Source organism: Cornus florida, unplaced genomic scaffold, assembly GCF_030987335.1.
Source record: "Cornus florida cultivar Cherokee Brave unplaced genomic scaffold, ASM3098733v1 CherokeeBrave_3.0.0_Hap2_Chr07, whole genome shotgun sequence".
Taxonomy (NCBI): domain Eukaryota; kingdom Viridiplantae; phylum Streptophyta; class Magnoliopsida; order Cornales; family Cornaceae; genus Cornus; species Cornus florida.
In genome coordinates, this window is record NW_026775577.1 from 14,007,639 (window position 1) to 14,019,805 (window position 12,167).

Below are 12,167 nucleotides of genomic sequence, written 5' to 3' on the forward strand. Positions count from 1 at the left end.
CTTTAGAGAGCAAGACAGAGTCATAGGTTTTAAATTCTGGTGCATCGTTTCATGGCACCTTAAGCAAAGAGCTATTTAATAGATATGAACCGAGTAACCTTGGCAAGGTGTATCTTGGTGATGATCAGCCTTGCAGCGTCATTGGCAATTCTAACTCATATCAATAGATATATATAAACAGAGCACGTATGCGAGTCTTCTTCGTCTTATCCTCTGTTTAGAACATCGAATTAGACCATGGGAAACCCCGTGCAAAAGATTCAGAGAAACCAAAAGAGACCTCTGGAAGAAGAGGAATCAAAAGAAGACGAAACATCAACCTTCACTTGCGAGATATGTATCGAACCCATGTTATCATCATCAACCAAGAAATTTAAGAACAACAACAAGTGTGTTCATCCATTCTGCACAGATTGCATGATCAAGTACATCCACCAATTGAAGGTGGAGGAAAGCGTCGCTAACGTCCCATTTCCGGCATTGAATTATGAGCAGCTCTTAGATCATCTCTGTTGCAGGTCGATGATTCCAGCAAAACTGTTCCACAAGTGGTGCGATGTGCTGTGCGAGTCGGCCATTCTAGGGTTGGAAAGATGTTACTACCCGAATCGGAATTGCTCGGCTCTGGTTGTAAACGAATGTGGAGGGAATGTTAAGAGATCAGAGTGTCCCAATTGCAAGAGGATGTTCTGTTTCCATTGTAAGCTTCCATGGCACTCCGGCTATCGATGCAAAGAGAGTCAAGAGATTAGAAATATGAATGTTGTTCAATTTGGATTGGTTGTAGAGATGAACAATTGGAATAGATATCCCCGCTGCCACCATTGCATTGAACGTATTACAGGTTGCCAACACATTAAATGCAAGTTTCTCTCTCTCTCTATATATATATATATAATGCTGTGACTATTTTGTGTGAGTCTACGCAACGGAAAAAACTTTAGAAAGTTTTATATTTTGTAAAAACAGATCTTGTGTTTTTCTAACTTACTTTATTTTAACAATTAAATAGTTAATCACATGCAGATAAAATAAAGCAAAGTATAAAGTTAGAGATGACACCAGGATTTTAGCGAGGAAACCCCAGTTGATAAAATACGTCAACTGTTATGGGAAAAATCTCGTGAACTTGTGCAGTCTAAATAAACCAATTCATTATGCTTGAAACAAAGTATACCGAACTTTGATTCTGGTTCACACTCTATCGTTCACACCACACCAACCGTTGACGATCCTCTGGCTTTGCGGTTCCTCGTCCAACGGCAACTTGATCTCAGGCTTATACTTGATATTTGTAGAAGAGTAGCAGGTAGATCAGACATCACTCCACGAATGCTCCAACCCTTTCAAAGTGTGATTGCATTTACTTCTGTTTTTCAATCTTCTGAATGATGTAGAAGAAGATCTGCTTCGTCTGATCGATGTTAATACGACTGTATGATCACGATCAGGATTCGAACACCACAATTCTAAACTATGTTTATGTGTATGTGTTCTAGAAAGATATCAGAAAAATCAACTCTGATTTTCTACATAAATAATCTTCCTATGGCTTTGAATAATATCTGAATAACATTTGGAAGCTCTACCCCTATTTCAAGATGATATTTTGATTGATATGAATAAAACTTACTAATTGAATAGAGGACTATTCCGTATGTGCAAATTCAACTTTAATAACTCAAAATGCTAGAATTGTAGACAAGGAACTGTAAATTCAACTTTAATAAATCAAACATGCTAATGGTTGGCAAGATACTGTTGCACATGCCAAATCTATGTTAAGAAAAAAGGGTCAGGTCATAGCAAGGCAACAAAACTGTGCTATCCATATGATTTGTCTTACTCCTTTCCCAAAACTATATTCTATCTAAAAATTCACTTTTTATGTGTTAGAGAACTCAAATCATAGGTTTTATTTTATTTAATTATTTTTATTTTTATTTTCAACCTAATGAAAATAATTCTCTCAATTTTGAGTTGTGAGTTTATTAATTCAATTTTACTATCATTATTTCTAGTTTCCAAATTTAATATTTGCCAATACAATTAATTATAACAATAAAAGGTAAGTACTAAAAAAATAAAAATAATGATAATATAATAATAGTAGTATTAAAGAAAATATTAAGAAAAACAACTAATTTACAAAGAAAATCTGAAATTTAATAAAATAATAGCATGTTTTGTTGTGAATCTCCTCATTACATCAATAAATTTTTGTTATTATAGTAGAACTAGAAAAAATATATTGTGTGATTTATTTTGACAAATGAGTAATTGGAATGTGTTTACATCTAGTTAGAATTTATGACAAAGAGTTAGAGAAAAATAGATTGAATTTCTAATATTTAAATAAAATGCATTTAGGGAGGTATTCAATAATTTAAATTGTAATCTATTAATTTTTTTATGAGTGAAGTGTAGTGCAAATCACAGATTACATTAAGTTAATCAAGTAAATTTTATTTTTAATTTTTTATTATTTTTTAGTTAATGTTTCTTTGTTTTGTATGTCAATAGTGTAATTTTTAATTTCTTTTTTACACTCAAACAGATAATGTTAACTTTAGTATCAAGTTATGAAGCACGGACACCGACACGGGACACGGGTACGACACGACACGGATACGGTGACACGACAAATTTCAAAAAAATAGGATATGGACACGGCGGGGATACGACTATAAAATAATATATATATATATATATATATATTCAAAATATAATTACTAGAACCTTGCACATTCATTTTTTTTTTAATAACAAACAGGTATATATAAATACAAAATTGCAAATAAAACAACAACAAATAACATGACCAATTTCAATAATTTCATCTTTGTTATAAGAAAAACATAGACAAGACAAAATAGAAAATAAATGAAAAATTAAAGTTGATCCAAATTCCAAAACGAAGATGTGCAGAAGAGACATAGTTATAATGGGTTAAATATGTGCATGAATAAACATATATACTTTCAGTCTTTCACAAAGTCTTGTTGATGTAACTTTTAAAAAAAAAAAAAATTGTTTTGTTCATGTACAGAGATAATTAAAGAAGAGGAGAGATTGAGAGTGGAAGTGAGAAAAAATAAATTTACTGCGTAGTACTCTTGTCTGTAGTTGTTATTATTATTATTTTTTTTCAAAATTTTACTTTTAAACTTCTAAAGAATTACATTAGTTACCCCATTTATCTTAAAAAAAATTACAAAATATACCCCGCCGTGTCCGAGCCGTTTCCCCCGCGTGTCCGAGCCGTGTCCACCTGTGTTTGAGCCGTGTTCGAGCCGTGTCCATCCCATGTTCGGGCCTCGGACACGCGTGTCCATGTCCAAAAAGTGTCCGACACCGTTACGAGACCCCTAGGAGGAGTGTCCGTGCTTCATAGGTATCAAGTTATGGATGCAATTTTCCAACACTTACAAAAAAATTTATAAAAAAAAAAAATTCAATTAATTGTGAGACGTGATTTCAAGAGGTGAAGAGATTTCTATTTTTATTTTTTTAGTACTTACCTTTTATTGTTATAATTAATTCTATTGGTAAATATTAAATTTGAAAACTAGAAATAGTGATAGTGGTTTTGTATTAAAAGGAAAGCTATAGGTGGGTTTAGAATGTGACCATTAGATTTAATCTAATGGTCATTATAAAAAATGCGGAAAAATTTTCTTACTCTATGGGGAGCAAGAGATCAATACTCTATACAAATATATATTACTTAGAAATAAGTAAACAGATTTTCGTATTTTTTTTTAATAATAAAATTTCAATCATGTCCTTATAATGCTGGATCAGACAGATCTAGTAAAATCCTCTTGTGTCAATTAAAAATGAGAAATAGCTATCCTTCTTGTAAGATGTTAGTAAAAGAGGATAATTCATAAACTTCCCAAATACTGGAAATAAGTGCAAGAATGAGCGTGATATGATCATAGTCATTCAAATAATATGATTGATAGTCCTCAGGGCAAAACGGTGTTGGCAGAGATTTGGGAGGTAAGTTCTTGAGAACTCGCTTTCAAACCGCACTCCTAACTTGAATAGTGCGTGTATTATGGGGCCGAATGCCTTATAATGTGCATTATTTTCTTATTAATATATGAAATAAATTACACTCACAATTTCCTGATTTGGGTTAAAGACATGTAAAACTATAACTTAAACACTTTTTGGAAAATGCCACCCCCAGAGTTGGTAAATTAAACAATGACGCCCCCAAATCAAGATAAAAGTATCTTATTACCTTTTAACTTATGAATTGACTTTTTTTGTATTACGAATTTACTATTTTAACCTTCTCAAAATATTTTAATGGACAAAATTAACCTTCACGTACACTGCAACTTTATTTTGACAATTATGATCATTGGCCCTGGGAAGACACTATATCCACACTCTTCTAATTATTCAAGATTATATGATCTTTATTTGCCAATAAACTCTTATAAGTCCTAAACTACTAATAATAACTGACCAATAACTAAAGACTTTTTCTTTTTTCTTTTTTCTTTTCTTTTTTTTTTTTTTTTTTTTTTCTTTTTTTTTTTTCATGAAAGGTAATAACTAAAGACATTGGACCACATGATTTTTGTCTTTTTGTTTTTATTTTTTTTTCTCGACAAGAAACTCATATACCTAAACTTTAGAACAAATTAAAAATATTATTATAATTAGTATATATTATATACTACTACAAGTACTAGTACCTATTCATGAAAATATTCATTGACTATTTTTATATGATTCTTGCATTTGTTACGGATTTGATTTATATAATTAAACAGAAGTGGATTGAAAGTTATGCCAAAATAATGATGTTATTATCTTTTCTATCGCTTATCAATGTCAAATTTTTTATTTCTAACAAAAGATTGATAAAATTTAATATTTAATAATTCTATCAATTAATAAATTTTGCATCTAACCAATGCAATTGTTGAGTAATATAACTTTTTCATTTTATGAACATTATGCTTTTTGTGACAAACTATAATTTGTAATTAATTTGATATATTGTAAATAGTGGAATACAACTTGTTCATAAGCATTTTAATGGACAAAATTAAAATGCTTTTAAAAGGTTAAAATGGTAAATTCATAATTCAAATAAGTCAATTCGTAAGTCAAATTGCAATAAAATACTTTTACCTTGATTTGGAGGTGTCATTGTTCACTTTACCAAACTTAAGGGTGTCATTGTCCAATATGCCAGTTGTAACTTCGTGTCTTTAACCAAAATCTAGAGAGTGTGAGTGCAATTTATAGTTTGAATCAGAGTAAGTTGGAGAGAAGAACACTAAAGAGCAGACCCACTTGATCGAGTGTTTGTTTTAGGTGTAAATTATAGTCTTTGTTTTAGGTGTAAATTCTAATATGTTCTTCTTCTTTTTTTCATAAGTAAATAAATTTCAATAAACTCTAACGTAATGAATCTAATCTCATATCCTCAACTCGGGACTTCGAAATTTCATATCCACAATATTGGGAGTTGGAATATTCTTGTCCAACATGTAATTTGCCGAAATATTATGTATTATTTGAGTATGCATATATATATATATATATATGCACTTAAATTTTTTTTAATTTATTAAATTGCAATAAATCTTAAAAGTTTACTTTTTAATTTAATTAAAATAAACAAAATAATTACAAATACATCAAGAATTTTTGTTCAAGTCCAAAATACCCTCAAATCTCTCATTCTAAAATACCAAAATATCCTTCTTAATATCACATAATTCCAAAAGGATAATACTTAGGTCCTTAATAGTGAGGATTTACAACATACTCATCGCTGATGTGGACCAATAATAAATGGGTACGTCCTATTTTAACAAATTACTATCTTTGATTTGGTAAGTGAATGTTGCAGGGTTTGGTGGCCCGAAATTGACTTGGCTTCGCCAAAAGGCCTCATCTATAGAAGCCCAGCTCGCTTTCCACCATCTATAATTTTGTAATTTTTCACATCTTCACTAGTGAGAACCTAATTATTGTCCATTTCAAAATGCCAAAAAAATTAGGAAACTATCAAATCCTGCCGAAGTGGGTGGTTTCTGTGCTTGGAAAAAGCGTTGTGCAGGAGAGAAAAAAAATCCATAAAGAAAATGGAATCCATTACAACAAGAAGAGCTATTAGAGAGTCCCTGTATTACTCAATCAGTATTGATACAGCATATGATAGCCTCCTCTTTGTTATTGGTTCTGGTATCATCTAACACTTCGATTTGAGTTTGAAAAAGCAATTCGGTTATCCATATGCTTAGCAAGAGTACTCTCTTATTGGCACTAGGTTTGAAATGGCCGGTGTTCGACTCTTTTCAAGCCATCTATTTCTCTCGATTTATTGCTGCGTGTGTTGAGGGACCGGTGCGCATGGCACAGGTTTGTAACTTGGGGTGGGTCCATACGGGCCCTGCCCAGGGGAGTTCCTGTTTCCAAAAAAAAAAAAGAGTACTCTCTTATTTTGGCCAAAACTAAGAAAAGCCACAAGGGAATGATTTCATCATTACCTCCCTCCTTTGTTCTTAGCAAAATAGTATAGGTTTGTTTGGCAAGTTAGTTTATTTATTATTTTATATTATATTATTCTGAATTTGGTCTTAGAATAGATTATACACACAATTACTTTGAACAGACAACTTTCTTTGATTATTACTCCCTCTCACTGTCCTATTTTAGATGTCGGGAATTGAGACTCACAAAACAAGATAGTATTATATAGATTTTATTGGGCAGTTAGAAAGATAGTTTATTCTTTTATATTCAACAGTTAAGATTTAATTCACGAATAAATTCCTTACACACCAGAACAGTGAATAGTCATATATATATATATATATATATATATATATATATATATATATATTATTTTGTTGATAATTAAAAAAATTTATTGAAAAAATAAATAACAACTAGAGAGGGATTATTTTGGAATTATATTATCTTAAGAAAGATATTTTGGTAATTTAAAATAAAAACTGGACTATTTTGTCCTAAACAATAATAATTGATGCATTTACAATTATTTTATAAAATTCAATAGAATTAAAAAATGAATTAGGACTAACTCTACTTATACATAATTTTCCCAATCCTAAATGGAAAAGAATTACAATTCCGAACCTAACTGGAACTCTTTCCTTATTCAGGTTACCTTACTATATATATATATATATATGTAAAATCAGTACCAATTAATCACATAATATCCCCAGTTATGTTATTACACGATGGGAAACACAGTGCAAAAGCTCCGGCAAGAAGAAGAGGAATCGAAAGAAGAGGAGGCATCATCAACGTTCACTTGCGAGATATGCATCGAACCCATGTTATCATCGTCAACCAAGAAATTCAAGAACCAGAACAGGTGTGTTCATCCATTCTGCACAGATTGCATGATGAAGTACATCCAAGTGAAGGTGGAGGAGGACAGCGTCGCCAACGTCCCATGTCCGGCACTGAATTGCGAGCAGCTCTTAGATCCTCTCTCCTGCAGGGCGGTCGTGCCAGCAAAACTGTTCGACAAGTGGTGCGATGTGCTGTGCGAGTCGGCCGTTCTAGAGTTGAAAAGATGTTACTGCCCGAATCGGAATTGCTCGGCTCTGGTTGTGAACGAATGTGGAGGGAATGTTAAGAAATCAGTGTGTCCCAATTGCAAGAGGATTTTCTGTTTCCACTGCAAGCTTCCATGGCACTCCGGCTATCGATGTGAAGAGAGTCGAGAGATTAGAAATAGGAATGATGTTCAGTTCGGAATACTTGTAGAGAGGAAAAATTGGAAGAGATGTCCCCGCTGCCTCCATTGCATTGAACGTTTTACGGGTTGCAGAAGTATTGTATGCAGGTACTCACTCTTTCTCTCTCCCTATATATTTTGTATTTAAAGCAATCACTTTGCTATTTCACTTTCTTTATTTCATTTCAAGTTCGTTTTCTAAATATTTACTCTTAATCTATTTGAATGTAGATGTGGGGCCCATTTTTGCTACGACTGTGGAAGCGAGTTTAAAAATCTTCAGTGCAACTGCAACTCCAGCCTATGCAGTCAGATATTTATATTTATATATATATGTTTTGTTTTTGTAATAATGTGTATGGTAATAATTCACAACATGAAATCAACAAAATAATTTTTAGAAAACTGAATTAAACAGAATTTTTTTTAATAATTAAATTATTTATATTTTATTGGAACTATACCACTTTTTTTTTTAATCTATTTTTATTTTTTCTTCTTCTTTTATTACATAATCATATATGGCGGAAATTGAGTTTGCTTACCTCCTCTAAACTTAAGGAGTGTAGGGTGGTTGTTTAATTGTCCAACTATGACACAAAATTGGTAGAAGTTAAAGAAGTCATTGAGTCTCTCTCTCACAACTCAGATGAATTTAGTTATTATGAGAGATGAATTATGAGAAGATTGAATGGTCAAATGCGTGCTAAACTTATCATATATATATATATATATATATATATATATATATATATAGTGTGTATGAGTTTTATTTAAACTAAATCAAACTCAAATTGACTGGCCCATATGCCGTCCTTACTTAAATTTGATGGTCTTATATTGGCCTTTTGCTCTAACTTTTGGGCAATGATATTGGAGTTTTTTTTTTTCTTCTCTAATTTGTGAGATTTATTCGATGCCCGACTGTTCAGCCACCAACCAATAGATATATATACATGATTCAATTTTTAGTCTTTGAAAGAGAAAAAATTAGAAAAACTTGTTTTCTTGCTGGCCAAACAAGTAAAAGAAAATGATGGTATTGAAATTAGAAATGAATTACCTGTTTTCCATTTAGCCTGTTGATGTATCTATATTGTATCATGATCATATCTAATATTTCGTGTGTGAAAATTTTGATAGGAAAGTTTTAAATTGTTTTTTATTTTTATTTTTTTCAAGGTAAAAAGTGTTAGAAGTTAGATTAGTAGCAGATACAGAAAGTCGAAGTCTGATACTCCAAAATTTACGAGAGACACTAATTTACTGAACTATCGAGACATTTACAAGTTCTACCCCTATTTCAAGATGGTATTTCACAGATTGACTAATAAAATTTACCAATTGAATAGAGGACTATTCTCTATGTGCAAATTTAACTTTAATAAATCAAAATGCTAAAATTGTAGACAAGAAACCGTAAATCTAAAATCGTTGGCAAGATACTGTTGCACATGCCAAGATACTGTGTTATCCATATGATTTGTTTACTCCTTGCCCAAAAGTATAATCCATCTAAAAATGCACTTTTTATGTAGGGATTTTTTTTTTTAAAGTTATTATTATTATTTTTTCAACCTAATGAAAATAATTCTCTCAATTACTACTGTCATTATTTTTTTATTTTTTGAAAATTCAAGTAATGGCATGCGCACTTATTATATTCAGCTCAAACACTCAACCTGTGTTTGAAAAAAATGATTGTTTATACGGGTTTGTGGCCGAATGCCTTACAATGTGCACTCTTCTCTTATTATTAATATATTAGATAAATTACACTCACAATTTCTTGGTTTGGGTTAAAGATATATAATTATAACTTAAATATTTTTTTGAACAATGACATCACTAGATTTGGTAAATTAAACAATAACACTCCAAATCAAAATAAAAGTACTTTATTGTCTTTTGACTTATGAAGCGACTTCTTTGTATTATGAATTTGCTATTTTAACCTTCTCAAAGCATTTTAATGGACAAAATTAACCTTCACACTGTAACTTTATTTTGACAATTATGATCATTGATCTTGGGAAGACATTATATCTACACTCTTTTATTATTCACGATTATGTGATCTTTATTTGCCAGTAAACTCTCATAACTCCTAAACTACTCATAATAATTGACCAACAACTAAAGACAATTTATTTATTTATTTATTTATTTATTTATTTTTTTGTGAAAGGTAATAATTAAAAACATTGGACCACATGATTGTAGATAGTTTGTTTTTTTTCTTTTTCTTTTTTAATTTTTTTTTATCTTGACAAAGAAGCTCATATACCTAAACTTTAAAACAAATTAATATTATTATTATAATTAATATTACTACCTATTCATGAAAATATTCATTGCCTATTTTTATATGGTTCTTGCGTTTGTTACCAATTTGATTTATGCAATTAATTAAACATATGTGGATTGAAAGTTATGCCAAAATAATGATGTTATTATCTTCTCCATCGCTTCTCAATGTCAAATTTTTTATTTCTAATAAGAGATAGATAAAATTTAATATTTAATAATTCTATCACTAAATAAATTTTGCATCTAACCAATGCAATTGTTTATTCCTCTTTGAAGAGTAATATAACTTGTTCTTTTATGAACATTATGTTTTTTGTATAAATTATGGGATGTAACTTGTTCATAAACATTTTAATAGACAAAATTAAAATGTTTTTAGAAGGTTAAAATGATAAATTCATAATTTAAATACATCAATAAAGTTGAATGACAATAAGATACTTTTATTTTGATTTAGGCTGTCATTGTTCAATTTACCAACTTGGGGATGTTATTGTCCAAAAAATATCTAAGTTGTAACTACATGTCTTTAACCCAAGTCTAGAGAGTGTGAGTGCAATTTACCCTAATATATTTGCTTCATCTTTCAGAAAAAATAATAATAATAAATTATTATTTGAATTGCTTAGACCATTTGAATCAGAGTATGTTGGAGAGAAGAACACAACCCAATTGACCGAGTCTTTGTTTTAGGAGTAAATTCTAATATGTTGTCGGTCTTTTTTTCATAGGTAAAAAAATTTCAATAAATTCTAGCAACAATGAATCTAATCTCTTATGCTATGTTTGGTTGGAGGGATGGATTGAGGAGAGATGGATGAGAGGAGGGATGGATGAGGCTTTTCGTGTTTGGTTGGAGGGAAGGGAAGAGAGGGAGGAAGCAAGGAGGGATGCTTCATCCTTCCTTTCTTCATGTTTTTCTATCCGCCCAATTTTGGGGGGAAGGGAGGAGAGAGAAAATGAATAACTACCAACAATATGCAATTTTCAATTTTAACCTTTGTCAAAAAAATTCAAATGGATATCTATTTTTTATTATTTTATACAGTGAGGATATATTGGTAAAAAAAATATAAAAAATCTATTTCCCTTCCTTCCAACCAAACATAAAAAAATATCACCCCATCCATCCTTTCTACTATCTATTCCATTCAACCAAACAAAAAATGGAGAAGACACCTTCCGTTCCCTAGGGATTCCTCATCCATTCATCACTCTATCTCTTCCATCCATTTTTCCATCCCTCCAACAAAACGAAGCATTACCCTCAAGTTGGGAGTTCGAAATTTCATATCCTCAAGATTTGGGAGTTGGACTCTATTTTTTTATTATTATTTTTTTATAATGATAATTATCCCACATATAATTTGCCGAAATATTATGTATACATATTAGTAAAAGACACCTGTGGTCAAAATTTAAAAGTTAATTTATAATAAAAAATTTCTTTTATACATAACTAATTTCCAACTGTAAGTGCAAAAATTCATCAATTATAATAAATTGAAGAATAAAAACAAAACACTCAAAATAATAAAAGCAATGCACAATAGATACTTAGAGAAATTTTTTGATATGTGGAACCCCCAAGGGTTTCTCAAGAATGTGTTCGAATTCGTTTCTCGTGAGTCTAATCTCTTCAGAAGCGAGTCAGTAGTTAGGGTCGTAACGGCATTAGCTCATTTGGTGAAAGAAATGGTGGAGGCTGAGGAAAGAGGGAGGAAGGAGAAGGCGGAAAAGGAGATAAAGACGAACGGTGTTTGCTTCTTTGCCTGCGGTGGAGAAGGAGAAAGAACCAAGAAGGCTAGAAAAATGGCCCAAGACATTCTTAGTTCTTAGGTTTTTTTTAGCTGGTACTCACACACCCGTAAGACTTGATGTTTTCGAAGATTCGATTAAGTCTTTTTAAACTAGACGAAATAGGTTGTCTTTTTTAACTATACCAACCTCTTGAGATTAATGAAGTGCTTGTTTATGCCATTATTATTATTATTTTTATTGTAAAATAAGGAAGTGTTTATTTCAGCATTGAGATTTTGAAGAAAAAATAGTTTCAGCAGATATTTTGTTGAAATATGTTATCCAATACAATAAATACACATGAAAT

The 12,167-nt window shown here is 30.9% G+C and overlaps 2 protein-coding genes across 2 annotated transcripts; both read left to right on the top strand.

Moving 5' to 3' along the window:
• Positions 1–237: 237 nt before the first annotated feature.
• Positions 238–5,964, top strand: LOC132316284 (uncharacterized). Its single transcript, XM_059814791.1, has 2 exons — positions 238–700; positions 5,885–5,964. Exons 1-2 carry the CDS (start codon positions 238–240, stop codon positions 5,962–5,964), a joined length of 543 nt encoding a protein of 180 aa, XP_059670774.1.
• A 1,280-nt stretch (positions 5,965–7,244) lies between these two features.
• On the top strand, positions 7,245–11,899 carry LOC132316285 (E3 ubiquitin-protein ligase RSL1-like). Its single transcript, XM_059814792.1, has 3 exons — positions 7,245–7,858; positions 7,982–8,058; positions 11,652–11,899. The coding sequence occupies exons 1-3, from the start codon at positions 7,245–7,247 to the stop codon at positions 11,897–11,899; spliced, it is 939 nt and encodes a 312-aa protein (XP_059670775.1).
• Positions 11,900–12,167: the final 268 nt, after the last annotated feature.